Source organism: Arvicanthis niloticus, chromosome 4 (genome assembly GCF_011762505.2).
Source record: "Arvicanthis niloticus isolate mArvNil1 chromosome 4, mArvNil1.pat.X, whole genome shotgun sequence".
Taxonomy (NCBI): Eukaryota; Metazoa; Chordata; class Mammalia; order Rodentia; family Muridae; genus Arvicanthis; species Arvicanthis niloticus.
In genome coordinates this window covers 37798695-37822220 of record NC_047661.1, presented here as the reverse complement: position 1 = coordinate 37822220, position 23526 = coordinate 37798695, and the positions used below count along the sequence as shown (strand labels likewise).

Here is a 23526-nt window from a genome sequence, read left to right as displayed (position 1 = left end):
AAGGGCACAAAGCATAAAGTACCTCCATGAATCACTTCTGTCACTGTTTCACCTTCTTTAATCAGTCTGAAGTCAGGTTCACCTTCAATTTGGATCTTCGTCATTGCAGGTCCTGAGACATTATTTTAGGAGACAGATTAGTGCATTGAAGCAGCCCCTTAAAATTTCCCAAACAAGAAATTTATTCCACATTTCTTGTTATCAGACTTCAGTGTTTCTGGTTTTATGAAACCAGTTTTAAACATTTCCTGCTGTTGTCAGATTAGACAATATTTGGGAAGACAAAGGATTCAGATATGCTGCAGCTTCCCCATCCCCTGCTTTAGCATTTACAGTGAATCACGAGCAAGCCGTGTACACCGTCATCCCTCGTTAGTGGCTGTAAGGTATGATTACAGAAAGCATTTTATGCGGCTTTCTCTGGGAATCAACATTTACAAATTGGAGATGCTCAAGTGGCACTGGTTCAATTCACACTTTGCCAGAGGACATCACCTGGCAATCTTTGCAAACATATTCTTATTTAATGCTTTTTATTGTTCATGATCTTATATTCTTATCGATGAGCATAGCACTGGACATAAAGAAATCTAATATACTTACCTTGAAGGTGCTACATTTTAAGCCTTAGAGGAAAACTGACTTGCCTACTTACCTGGACTAGCAGGATGTAAGTTTCAGCATCAGCTCACTAACAGTCACACAACCTTTCAAATGCACAGTAGGTTGCATTTGACTTGAGAAGTGATTTTGTTCCCAGAGAAAATGAGTTTGAATGTTAGAAAGCTTCTTGCTACATTAGTTGATCAGGAATGTTTTATGGAGGAGTGGGAATTATTCAGTTCAGTACATTTAACTTGTACTTTTCAATAGCTGAATGGAGTTATAATTGATCATCTTGAGAGGATTAATTTGTTTGTTGAGAAATCATCGAAGTACACTATTACCCAGAATTAGGTAATAAATGATAAATAATGTAAGACAAAGAACTGTTCTTTAAACCCTTAAGTATTTGAGTACATGATATTTTCTATGTGATCCCAATAGGGATGGTTAACCTAAAGGTATGGATAGTTCTTAACATGTGATAACCCTCAAAGGGAAGAATGCATGCCCAATGACTCAAGACAAGGAAATGAGTTAGCACTATGACTAAGGTGTTTTTTTTTTCCTTTAGAAAAGCCATGTTAAAATTCTGGAACCACCTATTATCATCAAATATTACAAAAAAAGAAATTTTAGTAAACATTTCATATATGTATATATGAAATATACATTTAATTTGTTAAGTTCTAGCTGACTTCGTTTTAATTCTGAATTTCAATTTAGTATATTTTTTGACAAAAAAATAATTGTATCTTTTTGACCAAAAATTATAAAATTACATCATGGGCTCTGACACATTTAGTAAGAACCCCAAAATCATCAGTGAATTCACAAAGTTCGAACTCTAAAAGGGGAATGAGAATCGTGAGTATAATCTGTGGATGTGTATTTCTCTCTCTTGACATGGTACAACACAGAGGTGGTGCTTTCTTCTCCTACACTGAAGAACGGTTACAGATGAGATGACCCCAGCTCCCTCTAGATCATGATGAGGAAGAACCCCAGGAAGGCTGATACTCAAGAATGTGCCCAACTGAAGAGTGACTCACAGACTTCTGTTGACAGACTGGGAAGACATGAGTTAAATGAAGAAGCATGGAAGGAGAAAAGTCTTTGAAAATGGGAACATGGCACTTGTGGATGGCTTTAGTTTTGGAAGGTGTGTATCAGTTATAGCAAATTTTATTGAGTATGATTTTGAAAACATCCAATATTTATGTCTAAAATTTGTTGATTGTTTTTCACTAACATAATCAAATATATATATTGTCAGCAAAAAAAAATCCACTTTAAATTTAATTTCTACTTAAAACCCCAAGTTTTTTATTCATCAATAAATAAAAAGCAATGGAATGATTAAAATTCTTTTTTTTTTTAAAAAAAAAGCTAAGCATAAATTTTAAAGGATAACTCAACTGGAGACTCAAGAATGAATGATACCCATAGCTAGCCAGGCAGAGAATCAACCTTATGTTTTCAATGAGTTTAAGTTAATGTTGCCTAAAGAGAAGAGACACATGTATTTTGAGTTGGCATCTCATGCCACAGAATGAAAAACAAACACAAGGAAATCCAAATCCAAGGATAATTAGGATAACAGTGTCCCTCAGATTCAATAAACCATAATCGGTTCCTCTTTTGAAAGACTGTGCTGCAATTGGGACATAATGAGGATTAAAAAAATATATACAGGAAAAAGAAAGAAAGACTGCATCTTCTTCATGGAAGAAAGATGACAACAGATATGTTTTCTGGGCAAATTATCACTGCAACAAGCATGAACGTGGACATTGTTGCTAAAATTTGATCTTAGAGATAATAAAAATGCATGAAATCATGGTGCTATCCAAGAGGTTGACATCAGTTAACACAGTAAGTCTAGAAAGAAAATATTTCACATTTGAAATATGAGAGGTATATAAAGTATGTTCAGAGATGAAATGTAGGATCTAGAGTTTGACCTAATAAACAACACTATTTTCTGCTTTTTATCTAAGTTTTAAAGTATTCATTAATTGTAATTTTTAAAGCTTTCATTAATATATGCTTTCTATACCCTTTTAGAATGCTCACTGGAAAGGATGCCTGTGTAATTTTAAACAATGTTCTTTCGGTGGTATAAAGAGAATGTGTGATGGTGACAAGGGGGTAGAAATAAAGTTACAGAAAGAGTATGTTTTCTGAAGGAATCTACAGTAAAAACATTCACCATTAATTTGTTAGGTGATTATCTGGGTACCAGTGTTGAAACAACCTCAATTAGATTAAAATAAATACAAGCAAATGTACTGAAAATATTGGGGATGCACCATCTACTTTGCTAAAAAAAAAAAAAAAATGCACTCCACACTCTGCAATTACACAAGCATGCCTTTTGTAAAGAAACTTTTAGCACATTAGTTTCAAAAAGAATGTAGGTACATTCAGAGAGATGAGTTGATTACATGATATGTTTTTCCAGAATGTAAGGAACCATGGAGAATGTTGGTTTTACCTTCTGTTTTGATAAAAGGCTGAAGACTGCCTTGAACGACTTTAATTTTTGGTTCCACGAATTTGGTTATAATTTTAGTTGCTGAAAACATAGAAAGTGGAGCATGAACGAAGCTTAACTAGAACCAACAAGGATGAAGTTGTCCCTTTTGGTCTCTATAGGCTGTTAATTTATCAGCTATGGTGCTAGGGTCAGGCAGTCACAGGAAATTAATGTCTTCTTGTGTCCGGATGCTCAATCCTGCAGGCCAGTGACTTGGCTATTTCCAGAGGGGAAGAAATACTAACTAAATGCCGCATCCCATCTAGAAATCTACCACTCTCAACTGCATCACTAATGCTCTGACTTCCCTTTGTGCTTCTTGAGAACACTGGCTGCATAGCAACAGAAGACAAATAAACATGATTAATTTCATGCAGTTCATAATATCTTAAATTGCTTTGTCAGCTTCTTTCTCAATTAAAAGAAGGATATGGGAAGAAAAGACCCATGGAAAACTCCCATGCATTTGGTACAGAAAAGAGAATATGGAAACGAATTCACAATTTGAGATGAGGATAAATTTCAGCCAGGAAGTCATGAGCTTTTTGCAATAGATGTGAGGTGGTCAACATTTAATTTTCAGCCTTGTTATGATAATTTTAAGGTACTTTTCCAAGTAAAGGTTTTTATGATGAGTGTATATCACCTCTCCAGTAACGTTATCATGGGTTTATGCTGGGCAGATAGTTTGTTGTTGCTTGTTTTTATTTTTTTAACTGTTTAAGAACTAGGTCACCAGATCTACTTAGGCCTCTTCACACCTAAGTAGAAGCCTTAAACAATGATTCCAGTAGAAAAGGTGTCAACTTTAGTCCCACATGTGACAAAGAGTCAGTAGCACACTGTGGCTTTCTGCCAGTCTCTTTCCCTGCTCTTACACAACACTGAGCTGTGTCAACCTTTTGAATGTGTATAGGCTATGCCTTCATGGGAACTACCTCTCAACCAGGGAGCATCTCTTGAAAAGTCAGATTATAAAGCTCTAAAATGGGTCAAATTTGCATTTTCAATTCTTGATCCCACAGTGGTTCTGCCACAGAGGACTCTGCCCCTGGAGCAACACAGAGACCTGTTGATATTGTTCAAGTGGAATAATTAATCACTTTTAAAGTTTTACATGCTGCAGAGTTTGAACTCCAGGGTCTCGATTGGCAGTTTTGCTTTTGTGAAGGCTTAAGTCATTTGAACAGCTCTAAAGATTTCCTGACCTTTGTCCTCTATGTAAAATATTTTGTATTTGACAACTTATAACAAAGTGTGCTCCCAATAAAAATTAAAAATGTGTGGTAATTTGTGGGGGACAAGAAAAATAGGCACCAACAAAACAGAAGAAATATTAGAGACAAATTAACAAGTGATTCTGCAAATGGAATCTTTTCTTTATTTGGCCCGTACCTCTATTTGAAACAGCCAGCACAGGCATAAACCCCAGAGTTCCTTAAGGCCTCTGAGTAGGCTGGCAAGTTACTAGATTTGCATAATTTTGCAAACATAATTTATGTAATACTACAATAGTATTTTGGTTTATTACAAGCAAAGTTGCCATGTACAGCCAATAGTAGAACTGATGTGGAAAAGATGAGAATGATAAATAATATTTTCATAAAGATTTATGGGAAGAGGGAGAAGGATGGTGTCATATGTATCTGATGAATGGAGGTCATGAGGACTTTTTAATTTATTACAAGATATACTTTTCCATGGCTGGAATTTAGAAAAATGCTAAATCATCATGATTCCCGTGGAATCCCTAAGACAGCTCTGGGGGCCTGGCACCAGGATTGCAGAGGTTATATCAAGTAGAGAAGCAGACATTTTGTTTTGCTCCATACATAGGCTTTTCTCCTTTTCATGTCCAGCATTAATTTGAGGGAAAATGCTCATAATTAAATATCTGGATCTTCATGATATTGAGCAGAATAGTTTTCTAGTTAGAATAAAGGGGAGTAATGTAACATTTTAGCATATTTGACTGTTTTGTGGTAGAACCAAAACAAAATGAAAAGAACTTCAGCTTTAAAAGCTACAGTAAAAGAAGTGGGGTGGGGTGGGAGGTAGGAACGAGAAACCATTAGAAGGAAGCTATTTGATGATTGACAGAAGCATTTATGATGAGAGAAATGTTCTTTGCCATGGTTAAGTAGTTGAATTTTGATCTTGATAATCTGGTAGCATAGAGGCTTAAAACAATTGCTTAGCAGATTTGGGGTTTCTCTGCCCAGTTTTGGATGTGATAATTTTTGAACCAGCATCTCATAAGAATTAGGAGGAGATGTACCTAGTCCTTCAGTGACTTGAAGTGCCAGGGTGGGTTGATTTCCCAGGAGGGACCTCCCAGGTTCTCAGAGGTGAAGGAGGAGGGGGAGGGAGGGGTCATGTGAGACGGGGACTGGGAGGTGATGGGATGTAATGGGGATATAAATTAATTAATGGAAAAAGAGAATTAGGATTCTTCTGCACATCTTCCTATGTACAGTTCAGGTCCAAGGCAGGATGAATGACAGCCCTCTGCTGTGCTTCTGTCTTTGTGCCCACTCATTAACATCTCCAGATTGCTCTGGGGTGTCTTCTAGTATCCTGCCCTTTTGTGTATGCCCTTTTAATTGACTTCCCCTCACTCTAGTGCATGTTTTTACTCTCTGATAATGTGTCACTCTTGTTTCCAATGAGGAGAAGAGAATCGAGAAGTGGTTCAGTTGGACTTGGAGGGTGGTGTGGCTAAGCCTTTAAGGCTTCTTTCAGATCGCAGTCCCTGTTTGAAGGACAATGAGTTTCAGGGAATTTGGAATTCTAAATACCAGATTATCAGCAGATTTCCTATAGCAAAGAGAAGTTATTTGCATATCATCCCTATTTGTAGCCAAAACTGTTCATATACTTACTATAGACAGTCATGGGAATTTCTTTGAAGGTGCTGCCACGGACAAACTGAAAATAAATGTTTACATTTAGTAATGCAAAGTGTATTGTATACCAAGAACAACTGTAATTCTAAGTAAAATAAAAATAGTTAAGGTGACCAGATTAGGTGCCATAAAAACCACCAGGTCTATTACTAAGAGTTTTAAGATTATAAAATAATTAACCCGCTGTTAAGTATATGTAATATCCTATATTTTTCCTATTTTCTACTTCATACCAATGCTATACTAGGAATACACTATACTAATTTTCAGTCTTTTATATTAACCCTACAATACCTTTTTGATAATTAGAAATAAAATCTGATAGCATTCTGTACCTTGATTTGGATGTATTTTATCAGTTTGTTCAGTAATTCCAAGAGCTGATCGTTTCCAACCGGGATGTCTATGGAGATAAATATTCAGTGAATATGATAAGAAAATGTGTGATTGAAAAAAAAAACCCAAGTTCATTTTGAGCAGTCTGAGTCCACCCATGTGTTTAATCTTTACAGACCTGCTGGATAGAGGAGTTTGTCCACGACGTGAATAACACCGTTTGTGGTCATGATGTCAGATTCTTTGGACTTCAACTCATTCACCAGAAGTGTCTCATTTACCTTTCAAAATAAGGGGTGATGGTAAGGAGAAACTGTATGTAGACTATTTAACGATCTTAAGTACTTTATAAATTCTTTCTAGCAACTTACTCCTTTCAGATAGATTTTGCTTCCCTGTGTGGTCTTCAGGATATTAGTGACTCCGGGTTCAAATCCCTTTCCAATATAAACCCCTGGGGTCAGGTGATAAAGAATGATGTTTTGGAGAGCATTTTTATCACCTGCAGAAAAGACAGATAATGGTTTAATAATACGTTGCTTCTCTGACATTTTGATACAAGATCTAAGGAATAAAACATTACACCCTCTCTTTTTCTCTTTTGTTTTTTCACAACATTTTTTTACTGATGCCAATGCTTTATCAAAACATTAGTCTATCAGTTCAAACTATGCCAATTAGTCTTAAAATTATGACAGTTCCCTTTTATACTATAGAATTGTGTGTTTCAATAAATTAATATGACAGTAAGCAGTTTTTGAATAAATATTAATGAATGCTCTCCTCACATCCCAAGTAGGATAAAGTAAACCTAAGTCAGTTAAGGAAACCGTTGTCATTCACTGCCCCACACCAATCAGAATCTGCCATTCACTGGCACTCACCAATCAGAATCTCCCTTTCTTCATTAGTCATTCCCTTGAAGGCATCATTGGTTGGTGCAAACAACGTCCAGTCTCCAGGCTGTGTCAGGAGATCTTTCAAATCTGCAGCCTCAAGAAGGCTGAGGAAGATGCTAAACACAGAGAATGTACATTTAGTTTGACATAAGAGTTAGATTTTGGTTCATGTACAGAGCAGGGTGGAATCCATGTATTATTGAAACAGTGAGAAACCACCTGACACATTTTTGTGTAAGGGCAATTTCCCTGTTAAGAAAGATTTATAATGGAGAAAGGATTGAAATATATAATTTATAAATTTCTCTACCTCCACTTTTCTTATAAAAGCATCAAAGTTACATTTTGTGTGACACAAAACATTTGTTTCATTTCATATTTTATTGAAAAGTCTTTTTTATATTACCATGTACGCAATTATAAGAAAAAAATCTCAAGGAGTAAATCAGACTATTAGATTTTTTTTTTTCACCTGCCAAATCATACTATGATACATCGGGTACAAACTGAATAGCACTGAAAATGTGTGTTAATTTAAAAATATTTGTATGATTCTTTTCAATTTAATTTTAAATATTTATTTAGAATTACATTAATGAGTACTGTATTTACATCATTTTCAACCCCTCATTTCCCCTCTCACTCCTCCCCTGTTTCCATCCCCACTCTTCAAATTCATGACCTCCTGTTCTTTAATTGCTGTGACACACACACACACACACACACACACACACACAGCCTAATGAGTTCATTTACTCTGATATTTGTATGTGTTTAGGGCTGGCATGGGGTTAGATATCCTGATAGGGATCTCCTCACTGGAGGAGACTAATTCTTCCTCTCTCACCAGCCATTAATTGCCTGTAGTTCCCAGTATAGGAATGCTGTCTTGTGAACTGTTTTTCTCATTAACCCTGATGTGTCAACCAGTGTTGTTGCCACTGTGAAGGTCTTATTTAGGGACCGCATTGTTATTATGGGTGTGTTTCCCTGTCATATATAGAAGACATTGTTTCACAGCCAACATCTGGGTCCACCTCTTACAGTCTTTCCTTCACCCTTCCATAATGTACCCTTCAGGGTTCTTCGGTGTCAGGGTTGTGTTGTGGGTGTATTATTGGAGTTAGCAATGCAATACATTGGATGCTTCTTGGGATAGCAACAGTGGCACTTCTTTTGTGCAGGTACAAGTGGTAGACTTACCTAAAGCGCTTGTCTTGCCGCAGCTTGTCATGCAGGGATTTCTCTGCTGGTTGGATGATCTCTCGGAATATGTGAATGGCGCCATTCCTTCCCTGCTTGCTCCCTCTCACCATGCAGGAGTTTTCTATGCAGATAGCCTGGCAGTGGGAGGAAAGACCCATGATGCCCTTTTGTGTGTTTGATGGGAGGTAGCCCTTCCAGGAGGTCACTAGAGTGACAAGGCTGGAGAAGGCAGTTTCTCTCTTGTTTGTAATGTCTTGTACATTTGACTGTGCATTTCTCATCTTTTCCTGCCACCAGTCCAGACACATTATGCTTCAGGCTTCTGCATTCTGTCAGCAGACTGCAGACTGTGCATAGAATTCTAATTCTGTTTCTCCCCCTCTCCCGCCATCCTGTTCCATGTTTAGCTACTCTTTATGTTAATAGTAGCTATAAATATTCCAGAATTCAGTGAGTCATGTAATATTCACATTGACTAAATTTTCTTGGCTGTAAGACTAATCAGTTATATGTCTAATCCTTAATTTAATTCTACTTTAAAAAATTGATGTATGCATATGCTTTATTTAATATGTGCACATGTGTAATTTAATGAATTCAGATATATAATATAATGTATAATGAAGTACATGTATATGTTACTGTATTTATATGTATAATTCAGTGTGTGTACATGTGTTGTTTAATATATACATGTATAATTTAATGTATGTATATGTATAATTTAATATGTGTACATGTATAATTTAATATATGTACATGTATAATTTAATATCTGTACATGTATAATTGAAAGTGAAGCTAACTTTCTGAATTATTTGAAACGTGATCTTTGCCATTGTGAAGCCTTAGTAAAGAGTCCGTACATGTCACTTCCATTTGTAGGTAACGCTTCCCTCCCCATGAAGACTGTTAATGTTTCTAGGAAATTTCCTGTAGGAAATAATACCTTAGAGTCATTTCATAGGATCCAGAAATTTGTATGGGCCTTTACAAATTTACCTTGAAAATCACTCAAAAGAAATTCCATTGCTGAATGAGAGGGGGTGGATACCACAGGAAAAACCCTGCATGTTTGAGTCAACATAAAATATGTCCTGTAAAGTACAATGTATTTATTCTAAAGGCAAATGCTTATGTTATGGGCAATCTTCTGGGATTTACATGAGTATTTCAAGACATAGTTACTTGTGAATTGGAACAAATGCTAGTTATCTGTGATTCACAGCCCATTGGTATCTTCTCTTAAGTTCCTTCTGCCAAACTGTCTTCATCTCTGATCATATGAACAATTAATTTTACAGTCACATTTGCATGTGTGTGAAGAACATTTGCAGTGACAATTGTTTGACCAGCATGTACTATGTAACATTCAGGCCAGTGTAGATGGGTGTTAGATTCGAGTCTGATTCACCTACCGTCCGATACACGAAGACACGGAGTTGTTTGCCTCCAATGGTCTCCAGTATCTGCCCATTGTAGAGGTCACTAAGGCCAACTTTTACTTTCAATATGTGATTTTGCAGAATTAGTTTAAGAAGGCGCTGGTCCATGCTCAGAGTGTCATCTGTGAATAAATTTATTAGGGAGGAACATTATCTCCTATGAACAATATGGCAGGAGAAAAAGCCTGGATGTCTCTAATGCTATTCAAATGCACCTGCTCACTCACATCATAAAAGAGTCAGCTAAACACCAAAGCTAGAAAGGCTATCTGCCAATACAAACTGACCTAACACCCCAACCTATGTCCATCAAGTTCTTATTGGGCAAACAGTGACTTCATCTACATAAGGACCATTTATTTTCATGATGATCATTGGCAAAATCTAAACCTTTATAGTGGACCAATTTTGTTTTTCTAACAATTAGGTGTTCAATAGTCACATAGGTGACTGCTGGTAAGTCATTTGTAATGTGGCGTAGTACCAGAACATATGCTCACTATTATTCTAAGGGAAATACTGTATTTCTAGAAGGTCTAATTTCTCTAATGAATAATTTTATATATTACAACTTAGTATTTAAAAACCTTAAAAAATTAATTTTTGCTCACTAAACTTTTCCTCATCATCTCCCTGTGAAATAAGTTTTTAGAACCAAATCTCAGCATATATCCTAAATATTGTCAGTGAGTACCAATAACTAGATGACACAAACATACTTCACATTATGATTCAAACGAACTGTCTCTTGATGTTCTATATTTATAACTTGACACCGGTATCTTCTAGATTGCCAAATCTAGTCAATATTTTCTAAAACATCTATTATTTCTTATTGAGAATAATCATGGGGAAGAAAGGGAGGAGGAGTTGGGAACGGAACCCAGCACGTACCAGAGAACGCATTGTTCACAGGTGCTAACAAGGTGTATTCTCCATCTGGCTTCAGAGAAGATGCCAAGCCTAATTGGGCTACCAGATCTGTGAAAGTGGTTTGCTGTTTTCCAGCCAGCTCAATAACTTGTTTAGCTGTAAAATAAACAATTTCCATCTCAACAATGTCCTCATTGTTATGATTCCTATTCCAGGGTTCATAAATCAGTACCTGGCTTTTTTCTACTTTTGTAAGCTATTCACTTAAGTGTCAACCCAGTAAAACATCCCACCCTTCCTGAGTGTGAAGGTTCTAGTTTCCACGTGAGGTGTTTGACGAGTACAAATCATTTTAGAGGAAATTTCTCTCTCTGTTGTCCTAGTGTACTTTTCTTGAACATTACTCAACTTTCAGCCCAGTCTATACTGTGAGTGACAAACCCTTTTTTTTTTATTGAACATTTACTATCAGTATGTATCTTTCTGTTGCCAAGTAACACACTAGCAATGTGAAAATCCTTTATAAATACTAGATGCTGGGCCAAGGTCCTGCATGGGCTGTGCATAACTGTACAGGCTTTGGCGTCAGCACTCAGTGAGCACACAGACAGTTCGATGTTTGTGCTTCTTGGGGGTTACGTGTTAGCTGTTCATGGACTTGCTCTCCAGGTATCTTAACTGGTAAAGGAAATGGTGGTGGGTCTCTGCTCACCAGAGTCAGGGATGAGGACTTCATCAATCAGGTGGATGACGCCATTCTTAGTCACAATGTCTTTCTTGTTCACCATTTTGATTCCATTAATGGAGATGCTGTCCCCCTCACACCCTATCTCAATGGTGTTTCCTTCCATGGTCTCAAAAACGGCTCCTCCTGTGATAGCCTCAGAGCACTGGAGGGTATTTAGGATGTGGTACTTCAGGAGAGCTGGGGAGAGAAATGGGCAGAAAAATCAATCTTCAAGTCAAGGGAAATCACTTACGTTACACATTTCATGGTAGAACTAAATTCACCAGGGAACAATGACACACATTGAGATATCAAAACCTTAATATACATGTTCTAGGAAAGTGGGTGTTTTAAATCAATGCTTCAGCAAAAAGAGCTTAGCTTGGAAGCAAGAAAGAAAAGAGAATATTAACTCTCCAAATTATGTTTTGCAACACCAGAAGAAACAAAGAACAAAAAGAGAAAAAAAAAAAGCCTTTAGACAGTTTATGAAATTACCTGTTAGCCATGACTGTTTTAAAATACTCAAACAGAATGTTGCATTAATAACTTCCAAAAGACTATTCATGATTGGATAATGTAGTCCTAGAACCTGAGGGCAAGGCAAGCCATATCCCCCAGACAACTCTTAGAAAATTGGGACAGTTTCATGAAAAGCATCTGGGGGATCTATCTGACCCTTGATGTTATATCAAGACTTACCTCTTCAACATTTGTCAGGTTAATTTGGAGATAAATTTGGAGTATATAAAATTAGTTAGTACAAGGCAAAGACAATTTGGCCATTGAAAGGGAGGCTGGAAAGGATCCAAGTACATTTGAGAATCTATAGGTAGCGGCTAAAAAACATGTAACTTTCTCAGTTCAGCATAAATTTAGAGTTGGAAGTATTGTATAATATGCATTCCATATTAAAATCACTCCTAAAATTACTCTCCTACACTTGGTTAATTTTTCTTCTTGATTTTTAAAGAGATTTATTTATTTTGTTTTAGAAGTGTGGGCATTTGCCTGAATATATGTTCATGCACCATATGTATGCCTAGTGCCTACAGAAGCTAGAAGAGGAAATCCTATTCCCTGGAATCCTGTGGGGTGCTGGGAATAGATTTCAGGTCCTCAGCACGAGCAGCCATCACTCTTCACTGCTGAGCCATCCCTCTGGCTTCTATCATAACATCTGTAACTTATTTGCTTAGAAACAACACAAATGGCCTCAGCCTCACAGCTGTTTTTATTAACAATGATGCTTGCCTATTCTTCCAATTCTTTACGTGATGATTTCTAGATCACCTCACATTGAATGCGTCTGGTCTTGCCTATCACAGCTCCCATCACTGGCAATGACTGGCCTTTGTCCATTGCCTGTATCCTAGGTCTCTGGGAGAATTCTGGGAGAAGAAAACATTTCCTTACCTTCAGAAGCCACCTTGTCTCCCATGATCCTTTCTAGCACTCCCCGTGGGAGTTTCTCGAAAGCCTCGTTGGTGGGAGCAAAGAGTGTGAAGTGACCGTCTCTTCCAAGGGACTCCAAAAGGTCAGAGGTGATGGCAGCCGCCTGAAACACAAAGGACTTTCAGAGGATGTTGTGGCAAATCCTAAGGAAACTTGTCACACACTTGGCCTAGTGTGTTGGGAGGGAGTTCACAGCTTCGGCAGAGACTGTTCTTGTTAGATGGTTAAAATAATACTTTTTTGGCCCAACTAATTAAGCTTTTCCAATTTTTTTCTCAAACCATTGGCTAGAATGGAACGTCTGCCAGTGTTTATCTGACTATAGCAGAATCCAACAGCATGCATAGTCACTGAATCAACATGTTCTAAAGATTCCAATCATAGTACAGTCACACAAAGGGCCTTTCTTTATCAATTGTGTTCAAACATGTATTATTACTATATATGGGTGGTCTCTCCTTCGTAAAACGGAAATGACCATTTCATTGAATATATTGATGCAGTTTGCCAGATTTGTTGAATAGCATTCTTTTAGCAGTCGACAGATCTCACTAGGGGAAGGAAGGGTTTCAGTGACTCAGGATTCTTACTCTGAACGATGAAAGGTCATCTTCTGCTTCAAGGAAGTCTTGGATGGAGGTACCAATTTGTGTCAGGACACGGTCAATGACGTGGACAACACCATTGGTTGCAATCTGGTTCCCGTGGATGACCCGAGCACAATTCACAGTAACGACCTGCAATCATTTGAAAGAAATCACATCTAGTCATTGACTGCTAAGACAGTAAGGCGATTACCACCTTCCCATTTGAACTATAGATATGATTTAAGGCACTACATGCTGAGAGCCTAGGCTGGGGATCTAGTGTGTATAATGTAAGAAGCCTACATGCTGAGTGCTGATGCTATGGATTAAGACTTGAATATTGTCAAAGAGAAAGCAGAACTATTTAGAACCCCAGTCAATCAAAAGCATTTCTGGAGATCCAAGGCAACTAATTTCCTTCATTTGAGTTATTTATTTTTACTTTTATTCTTTAATATAGATGGTTACAGACTACTTCTGATATAGAGCAGAGTATTGTGTAAAGAATTCAAATTAGCTCTGAAATGAATTCTGAGAGAGGAATAAGAATCACTACTGCAACACTGTCATAAGGTCTACTGGACAATAAATAGTACTGCCTCCTCTCTAAAAAATTTTTTTTCCATCTCTGGAAATTTTAATGTTGAAAAAAAAAAAAAGAAAAACCCTAAGGCCTTACTGGTAACTTGCCATAGTCTAGCTAATACGAAGACTCACGAATGTCAACGAGCATAATATCCAGAGAGTGACTAGAGGGCAGCCGTCACCCTCTTGACCGTGCATTTCACTGCTCAATACACAATACCTCTAACTGCCAATCAGGAAGTCTTTAAGAGGAATAAGTTGGATTGAAATTTTACATGGCCAGGTTTTTTTTTTTAATTCTTTAGTACAAGCATTGACATCACACTGACAAACATTTTATTCTTTCTGTAAATATTCTATCAAGGGAACAGATAAAATTAAGAAAGACATGACTTGGAAAAATAAATTTTATGAATAAATAAATAAATAAATAAATAAAAAGTCTTCAATAAATTAAACTTACCCCATTGGGATAATGGTTAATAAAAAGCCCCAGATTGTTGTACATTGAAGGAATAACCATGCCGTGTTTCAGGTCCTTGGTTAACATTCTCTTATTAACCATGTGGCTGTGTAAAGCATTCAGTAACTCAACATTGACATTGTTCTCCAGTCCTCTGCGAATGTCCTGGAAGAATTAAATAAAAGTTCATTTGTTGTGGTTTGCTATTGAAGTTCTCTCACATGTCCCGTTTATTTGTTCTGTCTCCCAACCTTTAAAAATGATCTATGTTCGTGTGTGTGTGTGTCTGTGCACACGCGCGCGTGCGCACACACATGTGCTCGCATGCGTTGATCATCCTGTACCTTCCCAAGGCTGTACTTCACATCTTGCTTTACTCGGTGCTACAGTCTATACAAAGATAAACAAGGAGAACTTCATGGTACTTGTTACGTCCCAGTAGATAAAGTTCAGAGAGGAAGAGGATGAAAGGACAGCATGCTTAAAGAGGTTCAGTGAGGGATGTAGCTATTTTTACTAGAGTGGTTCAGAGGTCCATGTGAGGGAGCAGATAAGACTAAAATGGGTGGGGGCAGTGTGACGTCCCTCTGGATGCTAACATAGAGTGGCTGTTGGGCAAGCGACTCATATCTGTTCCTTTATTGTGTACTTTTCTGTTTCTCGGTAATGTTTGAAATGTGTTCTAAATGGTACAATGCTGAGAAAACAAAGTTAAACAAGCAAGTAAACTAATGAGTGTATGGGGCTGGAACTCTGTGATAGGGCGTGGCTTTTAGAAAGTCAGTCAGGGGTAAAATTATTCAGAAATGATAGCACAAGGAGGCTATCCAGAGATGAATACGGTAGTAGACTGACTAGCTAAGTTTTAAACACTGGGGGAGCCAGGGTCACTTACAGTGTTTAAGTCTGAATATTGATGTGGATTCTGCCTATTATGAGGGAAAGTGTTAAAAGAAAGCAATTATTTAAAGTATAAGAAATGCCTTGCATTTCCAGTTTCCTTCATTCATGTAGCCATATCATATGAAGAAGTAATATTAACGTGAAGATTAGAATCACTGGGCTTCCTAGGGATTTCGTAGCCTCACACACTAAGGTAAGAACCAAAGTTGTCAAGGTGTAGGCAAAGAGCAGGCGTCAGTTCCAGGAGGAAATATCTAACTTCTACCGCTAAGGGAAGAATACCCAGGTATGATCTGAAGGAACCTGAAGGGCTGAGGTGCAGGGAAGACAAGAGTCCATGACTAAGCGTTAACACAGCAAAGCTACAGGACACTGCCTGAGAGGCAGCTTTGAGTCACCCTAGAAACTGTGAGTTCATCTCCACATGAGCAGAATGTAGAACTGCTTTTCTCTACTAGTTACATAACATTTTAAATTAAGGAAGCGTTTATGAGTGAATCTGTCATGAATTGGTCTGTTCATAAAATCAAATAGTGTTTATAACACTTGGTTTAAATATCCATAGACATTGACTATTCCAACAGTCTTGGAACAGCAATCTATGTGGCATGCAATCGTGCATGTATAAATAAGCATAAACTATTTATTATAGCTTCTCAGGCAATGTAACTGTAGCTATGTTGTTTATAAACGATAATAAAATGCAGCTGTGTAATATAGCTCCTAATGGATTTTTAAATATAGCTAGGAATTTTAACTTACTTTTCTAATAGGTATATTATCTGAGATGACATGTATTTTCTTCCAACAAAGAAAGTAAGAGGAGAGGAATAAAATATAGTAATACCAATAGTAGTAATAATAATAAATATTCTTTCAGCTCATTCATCTTCCCATTAAAGAGATTATTTCCTGAGGAATTTCACTATGAGAGGGTGAACACATGCCTGTCCCAATGATTCATTTTAAAATATTTTCAAGTGTACAATAGAGAAATATTAAATGTTCTTGGATTTATATTTAAGTTGATCAATTAAAGTGAAAATGGCAGTGGTGCACAGTAAGTGTCTCAGAGAATGAAAAGGCTGAATTACCGTATCCAGGTTGTCCCAAGCCTCGTTACTCGGAGCGAAGTAAGTGTACGACCCCTTTCCTTCAATCTCTTCCCTCAGCTTCGAGACATCGGAGTAGTGCTGAGTGGTAGTGGCTCCCACAATGCCCAGCGTGCCATAAACGTGGTCAATGGGCATCACTGAAGTAGTCAGAAACGAGCAGATGCTGAGAAGCTGATTTCCAGAATACGCTTTCGCAATCATTCAAACTTTACCTATCTCCCAATGTATTGGACTGCTCAGTTTAAGCAATAAAATCCCGGGATCACCCACTTTACACAAAATTTGCATTTTGAGCATTAGATCATAAAATACCACTCATCCCAGTATTTCTTATATTCTTGGCTTTAAGGAAGCAAGTTTTTAAAATATCAAATAAAGTAACATTTGGGAAATCCTGCTACATCACTAGTAGTTCAGTTAGAATTTTTAGAAACTATAACTGATTGTTTTACCAAAAGACAAGGTGTTTCTTGCCTTCATCGAGACTGGCAAGGATAACGTGTGTGCCACAATGCTGAGTGGAATCTCCGAGCATCAGGTTATTTTTATACCTATAGTTGTTACGGTTCTAGGTCCCTAAAGCAATATATGGACATGGTTCTCTTCATTTTGATTTAAGGAAAACATATGTACTACTTTTAGAAGGTTCTCCTGGAACCAAACTGATGCCAACCTGAAAAGCTAGATCAAGCACACTGCAGGCTGCCTGTTTTTCTGACACTGTTGATTTAAAAATTCGTGTCATTTGGAAATAGTCATAAAGTAAATGACTATTGATTTCCCCGAGACCATTACTAAACTAAATCATAAAGTCTGCAAAACAACACCAATAAGGTTAAATTTAGCAAGGTTTCATGGTAAAGTCCATGCCTAGATTGAACAAAACACATCCTAGAGTAAACTGAGCACACCAGTTTCCATGGGAAAAAGCCTGTAACATAACATGACCTCATCACCGACAGCATTAACCAAGCGCTGGGTCTCAGCAAGTGAGGTACTTGAGAGTCTCTCAGCTGCTCAGACCTGTGTGCATTGAGGACACCAGCTTAGCCCCTCATTCTGAACATGGTACTATGCCAGGAACTGTCTATGGGTTGGTGTCTGTGACAGCAAGTGCTTTGGAGTTTATGTGCAATTTGAGGCCTGGGGGACCTGTGCTCAGGAGGAGATCCTTCTGTTGAGGAACAGGAGTCTGGGGAAGGGTGATGGTTGGCATTGTACATCCAGAGAAAATGAAAAGCAACTTCTTTTATTGGCACAATTATGGGCAGCCACATTTCAAATCGAGGGCCATTACAAACTTAGAGCTGGTCAGCTAGAGATATTGCCTTCGTACGTGGATGCCACCCTTCTAGACGAGCTCCAAGAGGAGGATCTGAGCTAATTCCAATTAGGCTTCACATCACTGTCTAGTACTGTCAGCTTCCAGTGCATGAGAAGAGCATATGGTAAGCACGTGTTTAACACAAAATCGTGGAGAATTTGCTTGGACTTATGATTGCTCCAAGCATGCACATACACACACCTGTGAACTCATGCACATGCACACACCTGCATGTTGCACTGTGTGTTGTACTCATTCCTCACAGAGGAAAAGCTCCCATGTATAATCCAGAAATGTAGATTTTTACCTGCCGGGCAGCCTTTCATCCCTTCCATTTTCATATAACCAGGACAGCATTCATATAGCACAGTGCTGCACAGAGGGGGAAATCTCAATATTAAAAGAGAGAACTGCAAACGATGCACTTTCACATAAGATGAACAGAATATTAATTATTCCTACAATGTGCTAAGATTGTAGAATGCCAGCTTTTGTTTCTGCCCTTCGGATGCCAGATATTTATGCAAGTTTGATTTTTCTCTGCATCCCTGATGCAGTAGGGGGAAAAGTCCTGGATCTCGGTACTGAAGGATGGAAATTATTGTGTTTTTTTCTCTGTGCACTAGACAGATGTCCTTAAACAACATCCCTGATATAGCAGAATCCAGTCTTCCAACAAAATAATGTGGGAAGAGCAGTGATAATATCAAAATACAAATAGTTATGAATACCGAAAGAATGCTTTTAGGATAACTGTGTTAGCTGTGTCAGCGAAATGCTCATTAGTATATGCTACCTTGAAACAATAGAAATACATTAACCCACTCTAATATATGAAACCCTATCTCAGGTAAAATTGTTAGTATGAATTATACAAAATAAGAGATTTCTTTGGTGTTTTCATACATATACATGATATAATTTGTTCAAATTTATTCATTGTTACCCTCTTTAGTCTTACCATTCCATTTTTCCCCCATAAGATAGTATATTATGAGACAAGACTGGTCTTGAGCTCCCTATGAAGTTGAGGATGACCCTGAATTTCTGATTCTTTGGGCTGAAAACCATCATAGGGGTTTTATGTGGTATTGAAGATCGAACCCAAGACTTTGTGCATTTGGGGAAAGCAGTCAACCATGTAAGCTGCATTTATAATTAAGACACAGAGTTACTTTTTAAAAAATTATCGGTATATATTATTTATTAATTTATCAATTATCATTATTAATTTAACTGTGCTATACAAATTTAAATTTTCCTATTTTATTTTAACTTTATTTGAAGTTTCAAGAGTTGTCTGAACCTGAAATAAGGGAACTGCATGTGACCCTGATTCAAATCTTTATTTGCCCTCTTGTGACAATTATACTTCTGTGATCTTCACGGAAATAAGTAGACTAGGTAGAAATTAATTGAATATTCTTGTGATTTTGATTTATGCACATCATAAACAATAAAATTGAGACATGTCTATAGTAAGAGACCTGAAGATCAATGGAGTGAAAACAGGACATTGTCATTCTGAGACAAATGTCTTTACTAAACACTAATACAATCTTTTAATCAGCTCTGAAGCAGAAAAGCCACACTGCAGAAGGGCTAAGCTTGTAGACCAGTGGCCTGCAATCTCAACTGATAAGTGGACAACGTATTTATCTGAGAGAATGTTTCAAATACAACAAAAACATTTTGGTTTTGTTCCCAGAAAGCATGTATGCAACACACAGATTTTTTCCTATATGGCCAGAAAGTCAAATAAAGCAAGAACATGGCATAATAATTGCTTGGCACAGCTTGGAGGATGGGGAATTTGTCCTCACTATCTGAGTAGTAACAAAATGTCATAGAAAGCCAGCTAAAAATGTCACTTGCACCAATAGGGAGCCTTTGAAATGATTTTTGGATGGGATTCTACATTCTTGTAGACAGTATCTTAAACCTTAAGCCTAGGGATGCTAGTATTTTCTTGAGACCTGGCCTGTTTCTTTCTAGTAAATTCCCAATGTCAATGTTTAGCCAGAAGCCAACTTGAAAATCTGCATGACACAGAAGACATTGGTGACTTGGGCAGAAGAGAGTGGAGGGCCAGCCAGGCTTCCTCCCTGTCCATACCATTGGTTTCTTTGCTTAGTTGAGATTAGCACTTGCACTTGCCGCAGTGAAGAGATGTAAATGTGGTCTTGAAATGAAAGATACGGGAAGAAATTTAGCTAAGGGTACATTGTTAAAGTTTTGGTAAAAAGCCTGGCTACAAGCACAACTTTTGCTTAATGGAAAGCAAGAGACTCGACTTTGGTTGTGTGACAACTTTGACAATTACGTTATGAAAATAAGATGTTCTTAACTTTCAGAAAGAACATGAAAAACACTTTCCTTAAACATTCAACATGGGAAAGTCTGACTTCCCAAGGTTAAATAGTTCTGTGTTGACTATTTGTCCCAATAGCACAAGGATAGAAATAATCTATCTATTCATCTATCTATCATCTATCTATCATCTATCTATCTATCTATCTATCTATCTATCTATCTATCTATCTCTCTATCTCTCTATGCATTTATTTATTTATTTATTATTTTTATTTTTTAGGGTGTCTCACTTTGGAGTTCAATGTATCCTAGAGGTTGGGGCAGTCTTCTTGCCTCAGCTTCTTTGGAGGGTACCTGAAGGTCACCATGGTATATTAAGTAGATATTCAGATCCTTCAATCCTCAAAACTACATCATAGAGGATACAGTTCAGGTTGATGGCAGCAAGGGGGCCCTTCTATTATTTTCATCATTAGAATGACATGGAAACCCTTTCTGATTTACTGAGTTACCCTACCTTTGAGACAGCTCCTTCACTATAAAATGATAAATTGGATAAGTGATTCTTAACCTTTATAGTTACAGGGTTTTTATTTTTTCCTACCAATAGCTATCATGAAATAAATCAATAGCGTGCCTACTACATGGGCAGTAATGTTTTTCAGCTTTAAGTTGATCATTGAAATATATAGTAGAGCCTTAGAAGAATCATTTTTTAGCTACAGGGATATTCGACCAAGTGATGGGCCACTGTAATGGTTCCCTGGGGGATTGGGCAGCCTGTGGAAAGTGCAACTTCTTCCTAACTTTATACTTCAGTGAAAACACAGGGGTGAAGTGGAATCTTTATCATGATGTCTAAATGACTGAAGAAACATTGATTTGGGCCTTTACAATTTGACATTTTAGAACAATTTGTTCTTCTTGATCCTTTGTGTGTGTGTGTGTGTGTGTGTGTGTGTGTGTGTGTGTGTGTGTAGATATGAGAAGAGTAAATGAAACACAGAGTGTAATAGGCTGTCTTAAGATAGAAGAAGACAAAACAACAGAGAATGTACAATGAGTAGAGACCACATTTTCACATGAATTCAGGACATACCACATTGTCACAGGGCCTGCTTTGGCCCTCTCCAGCCTATGGACTTAGAGAGAAATCTACTCTTGTAACAGTGGTGTTGAGAGGGAGCTTCTCTCTGTGTGCATGAGCCTCTCTTTAAAACCACATGAGTTTGGACGGTGTCTTTAGACTGGGGCATGTGCCCAAGAAGAGGCGAGTACCATCCTGTAGGATCTTCAAACTGTCAATAAAGAGAAGGGTGAAAGACTCACGTTTTCTTCCCGCAGATAGCACCTTGATACCAGTTCTTACAGGAGCTGAAGTATTTCTTTTTGGTGCCCAGAATCTGCTGGAGGGCACAGACATTTGGGCTGGAGATAGAGGAGAGGGAAAAAGAGTTAATCGCTATGGCGCCTTCCTCTTCCCACTTACAGGTCAGGTGGCTGAAAGAAATGCTTGGATGAAGTCCTGATATTCTAAGATGGAATTTTAACTTTGTACAAAGCTAACTTCTGCCCCAGGTCTACTAAGTTGCTGAAAAAAGCAGAAGTCTAAAGGAGATAGAAAGAGGAGGGAGAAGAGAGAAAAAGGGGAGGGAGTACAGGAGGGAGGAGAGATTGTAGGGAGGGGAGGGTTGAGGAGGAGGGGAAAAAGAAAGAGAGAAGGAAAGGGAAGGCAAGGAAGACCACTGTATACTTGAGACTAATAACAGTATTTCAAAAAGTTAACTTGGCAGAGATATTAAACAGAATTAGACTTAGCAGAGTTTGAATTTTACGTACAAACTACTGTTAATAGTGAAAAAAAAAACATTGTTTTAAAACTAAGCATCTATTCATTTGGAGGATGGGCAGCTTTAGGATTTTTCTGAACAGGGGGATTGATGGCAAAGGACACAGGTCTTACTCACACTGCTGTGTGACTCAGTGCTTACAGAAGTATATTAGTGTTAAAAACTTTTGAACAATGCCTTTACACAAAGGAAATTTGTTTATTTAAAGAGAACAAGTAAAAGTATCCTTTTCTATTGCGATTTTAAGTGTGCTCTCTCTTAAATGGATGGAAATTCAACTCCATTGCTAAGAAGACTGTTCTGAGAACTCAGAAAATGAAATTCCCCTGAAGGCGTAGGGAGGAATGCCAAGAGTCCCATGCAAAGAGTGCAGATGTTTGCTTGAGTTACTAACATGTTTCTAATAACTTTTTTAAATCCTACATTTATCCTAGAAGATAAAAAAAAATAATTCAAGAAATTCAGAGAAGCAGATATTCAGCCCAGAGTTTAATTTTCATACACAAAACAAAGGAAATTCGCACTGATATCCTGTGAGACATCTCAAAGCCTTTGACATGATACCATCAAAGAGAAGACATTCTGATTTTTAAAACCACATTCTGCAGTAATGGAAAGAAAAAGCCAAGTAAACTGAATTACTAAGGATTACCCAACTGTATTTTGTTAATTACATTAAAATTGATAATCTACATCAATTAATAATGCTTGCTATGTTGATAGCAAGTATTATGTATTATGAGTTTAAGGCACACACACATATATGTGTGTATGTGTATATATATGTATATGTCATAGTAACTGTATATCTATCTACATCTATATATATGTATATTTACAGAAGACTCATTATTGTTTCTTTTCCTATTACCTTGCAATAAGCAAAACAATGACAGCTACCCTGGGGTGCATTTACAAGGAACTTCATGCATTTTTCTAGAACAAGCTAAGTGGGACAAAAAAGAAAGATAAAACAAGCCAGGGACTTACCCCTGATCCCGACCCCTGATGCGGCTGTGAGCCAGGACCTTGTCATAGTAACTGTTGGCGTTGGCAGGATTAACATCACACAGGAACAGCAGCAGCAGAGCAGATAAGGGCAGGAGAGGAACCATCTTCAGCCCTGAGCTCCGTCCAGGAAGAGATCTGGCCTGTGCTCTGGAGAGCTGAATTTATATAGCTCTGGGCTGTGGGAGGGAGCACGGCTGTGGGAGGGGGCGCTGGGCCAACCTGAAACTTGCAGCTGCCTTGCAGAAGCACCAGCCGCCCTGGGCTGTCCATGGGAGTCTCCTGGGTTCTGAGCAGTGTGAACTTTGTCTCCTATTTGTTTTCAATCATAATGAGCCTGTTTTTCGCTTCTATAGGTTTACTTTGTGAAAACAACTGTATTTGAGTTT

The 23526-nt window shown here is 37.7% G+C and overlaps 1 protein-coding gene across 4 annotated transcripts in view; it reads right to left on the bottom strand.

Annotated features, from left to right (window-relative positions):
• Postn (periostin) overlaps positions 1–23284 on the bottom strand; it is a 30668-nt gene extending 7384 nt beyond the window's left edge. For 2 of the 4 annotated variants that reach the window (XM_034499967.2, XM_034499970.2), the window contains exons 1-18: positions 23120–23284; positions 21609–21707; positions 18274–18338; positions 16622–16779; positions 14625–14789; positions 13580–13726; positions 12951–13092; positions 11520–11732; positions 10829–10963; positions 9908–10056; positions 8487–8623; positions 7269–7399; positions 6756–6886; positions 6563–6665; positions 6384–6451; positions 6025–6070; positions 3101–3181; positions 23–112 (exon numbers count right to left, since the gene is read on the bottom strand). In XM_034499967.2, coding sequence (XP_034355858.1) covers positions 23–112; positions 3101–3181; positions 6025–6070; positions 6384–6451; positions 6563–6665; positions 6756–6886; positions 7269–7399; positions 8487–8623; positions 9908–10056; positions 10829–10963; positions 11520–11732; positions 12951–13092; positions 13580–13726; positions 14625–14789; positions 16622–16779; positions 18274–18338; positions 21609–21707; positions 23120–23244 — 2185 coding nt within the window. In that variant the 5' untranslated portion in view covers positions 23245–23284. The remainder of the gene's footprint in view (positions 1–22; positions 113–3100; positions 3182–6024; positions 6071–6383; positions 6452–6562; positions 6666–6755; positions 6887–7268; positions 7400–8486; positions 8624–9907; positions 10057–10828; positions 10964–11519; positions 11733–12950; positions 13093–13579; positions 13727–14624; positions 14790–16621; positions 16780–18273; positions 18339–21608; positions 21708–23119) is intronic. The other 2 variants (XM_034499969.2, XM_034499971.2) reach the window with 1 other exon arrangement.
• Between the last annotated feature and the right edge of the window lie 242 nt (positions 23285–23526).